Genomic DNA, 3418 nt, shown 5'->3' on the forward strand with positions numbered 1-3418 from the left:
GCTTTTGATAGGAGTTTTGGCTTTTGTTTAAATCTTAAACATGTTAAAATGCAATTGCAGGAGGTCATCTTATTAGCACATGTATAGTAGGGATAGGAATCTGGACAGCTCAGCATATTATTCTTTTTTTTTTTTTAATTCATACATTGAATTGAAGTGGAAATGCCATGAATACTATATGTTGAATACACTTCTAATTATAGGCCCAGATTAAGAGCAGTCTAGCAGCATATACCAGTCTAATCCACTTTTATGCAACCGGCTCCAGGACTTTATCTATGTGTCAGATTATTCTTTTAAAATAATTATTTCGAACACCTCGTGATTCCGATAAGTTTTACTGCTTCCGAAAACGTAATTTTGAAAAGACATATCTAAAGCTGCATTTATGTGTAGATATACTCCACAGATATATTTTGTAAGCTTGTGGGGTTGTTTATAAAATAACCAATTCCGTTACTCATAGTGTAAACCAGGGCAAGTTGCTTGATCTTTTTGTCCCACTCTTTCTGCAATACTGAGTAGAATCAGGGCCAGTTCCAGAACCATGGACTGGATTTTCCATCTTCCCTTCATTAAGTTGCATTGATCGTTTTAGGTAAACCCCCATTTAAATGTGTATGCAATATGAAAATGCATGTATTTTAAAACTCAAAGGAACATACTGAGTAAATAGTAAGTGTAAATAGAGCAAGTGTGATTATAGCATCATATGTGACCTTGCTAATGTAAATAAGACATGCCTTATCTTCATAAAACAGTAGCAAATGTGTACCGTATTTCCTTTTGGGCTGATGCACGACTGATTGTGAAAATACATTTAAAAAAGCTAAGGTACCTTGGAGAGCCGTTAGAAACTGCTGTAAATAAATTTATTGTCTCTGTGCAGAACATCCTGAAAGATGTCAGATCTTGTTAATCTCACGCAGACCTTGGAAGATGCCTTTAAGAAAGTCTTTACCAAATACATGAACGGCTGGCACATGAATGAAACAAAGGCAGAGAAGGCCTTGGGCGACAGACTGGCAGCAGAGAATTTCAACAACGTTGCCTGGTACCTGATGGTCATGATTGGGATATTTTCCTTCATCATCGTGGCGATCCTGGTGAGCACGGTGAAATCCAAACGGAGGGAGCATTCCGACGACCCTTACCACAGGTACATTGAGGAGGACTGGACTGCCAAGCTGAAGAATCAGATCTTAATCATGGAAAACCCAATGGCGAACTGAGAGCTCTGAGAATCCACAATACAAAATAAATAAATATTGAAGTGTACATCCATTAAAAATATACAATATTTCTGTCTTCTACGACTCTATCCTTGCCAAACATGACAAAGGTGGTCTAGTGTATGTGAGCTTAAACACATAAAATGTGATTTTAAATGTCATAAATATAACTTGCTTAATTTAATTGATTTACACAGCGCTGGATCTAAATACAGACACTGCAATCATTGAAATATGTGTATCAAGGATTTGAAATTCAAACTTCTTATCAGTGCAAGTTAGATATTTCTGCTCCTTTGGTTGACTAGGCTGCTTTCTGCTTTCTATCCATTATGGATATAACATTGTTAATGATATGAAAGGGGTATATGTGGCCATGTATTTTATAAAGCATTTGTATGTTGGCAAGTATAGAGGACTATAATAAACAACAGCCCTTGATCTTGCTATCAAAAATGTTTGTTGTTTATATACATTTATTGCTTTATTTAAAGCAATAGTAAATTATTCAGACTGCAACGCAGTTATAGTTTATGAATACAGACCTACACCTGCATAATGAACCTTATTAATAACTGTACATAGAAGACCTTGGCTCCAAAAACAAGAACAAGCAAGCAGCCTTGAATTATATTTTGCAGCTTAACAATAAAGGTCTTAGCAGTAGATTAGAATATTTCATTGCACGTCAGCAGAACATGTCCTTTGTTGTGTTGTCCTTTCCAAATTTAATGCTGAAAGTAATTTTAAAAATCAATAATGTTTTCATATACCAAGTAAATTCTTATAGCTAATTCATTAATGCTTCATCTGATACAGAGAATGCAAACATCAAACTGGCCTAATGTTTGTTCTTCATTTCAAACTGTGATCTTGCATTAGCCCAATGCCTGGTTTCATAATAAAACACATTTCCCAGCAGGACTGCCTTGACCTTTTAAAGAAATCAGCGCCCCCTTTACAGTAGCGGATAGTAAATATCTTCATGTGTGCAGGTCCTCTGCCCAGTCACAAAGACCTTCTAATAATACAACACGTAACACTGAACAATAACTTCACCACACCCTAACCCTAACCCCTACCCTATCTGTAAATCAAACCCTAATCAAACCAAACCCTAACCCCTACCCTATCCTTAAATATAACCCTAATCAAACCCAACCCTAACCCTGACCCCTACCCTAGCCGTAAATCAAACCCTAATCAAACCTAACCCTAACCCCTACCCTATCCATAAATCAAACCCTAATCGAACCCAACCCTAACCCTAACCCCTACCCTATCCGTAAATCAAACTCTAAACAAACTCAACCCTAACATCTTCCCTACCCGAAAATCAAACCCTAATCGAACCCAACCCTAACCTTAACCCCATACCCTATTCGTAAATCAAACCCTAATCGAACCCATCCCTAACCTTAACCCCATACCCTATTCGTAAATCAAACCCTAATCAAACCCAACCCTAACCTTAACCCCTACCCTATCCGTAAATCAAACCCTAATCGAACCCAACCCTAACCTTAACCCCTACCCTATCTGTAAATCTAACCCTAATCAAGCCCAACCATAACTCTTACCCTATCTGTAAATCTAACCATTGTCCTACAATATACCTGAAATGATTCTATCTACTCAAGAATCTTCTAAAATGTTCTGATTTCTAATACGTTTGACAGGTTTATACTTAATTTTGTTACAGAAACATTGCAGAAATATCAATGCAAGAAAGTGCGGTGCAGTGATGTAAGGAGTGGAAAGGCCTACCAGCAGATGGTAGCAGAGGACATGAATTATGGTACTGTTACTGGTAGCACTGCCAGTACAAAGAGTATGCAGGCTGGCAAGGTGTTTTGTTAGCATAGGTCTAAATCCCTGAAAAGTAGACGGGAACATTCATACTGATACATTCCAGTTCAGGTCTGTTCTGATGACACAATAAGGTCACTTCATTTCAAGACCTTCTAAACACCATCTGAACATGAAAAAGCAATAGAAACCTGTAAAAGATATTATGAATCATAACAATTAAAACCAATGTTGAATACTAAGAGTAATTTAAAGTATCCTGTAGGTTCTTATTCACAAAGATTTAACTAATTTATTATACATTATTTAAAGACTGCTTTAGGTTAATTAAAATATAGTTTTATAGTCCGAAAAAACAACAACTGTCCCAAAATGTT

The 3418-nt window shown here is 36.7% G+C and overlaps 1 protein-coding gene across 1 annotated transcript; it reads left to right on the forward strand.

Annotated features, from left to right (window-relative positions):
- Positions 1 to 902: 902 nt before the first annotated feature.
- Positions 903 to 1238, forward strand: LOC121320976 (potassium voltage-gated channel subfamily E member 2-like). Its single transcript, XM_041259839.1, has one exon. It carries the CDS (start codon positions 903 to 905, stop codon positions 1230 to 1232), a length of 330 nt encoding a protein of 109 aa, XP_041115773.1. The 3' UTR covers positions 1233 to 1238.
- The last annotated feature ends 2180 nt before the right edge of the window (positions 1239 to 3418 follow it).

This window comes from Polyodon spathula, chromosome 9 (genome assembly GCF_017654505.1).
Source record: "Polyodon spathula isolate WHYD16114869_AA chromosome 9, ASM1765450v1, whole genome shotgun sequence".
In the NCBI taxonomy this organism is placed as follows: domain Eukaryota; kingdom Metazoa; phylum Chordata; class Actinopteri; order Acipenseriformes; family Polyodontidae; genus Polyodon; species Polyodon spathula.

Excerpts from the sequence above, each read along its gene's own strand:
- LOC121320976 (XM_041259839.1), top strand. The coding sequence starts at position 903 with ATGTCAGATCTTGTTAATCTCACGCAGACCTTGGAAGATGCCTTTAAG.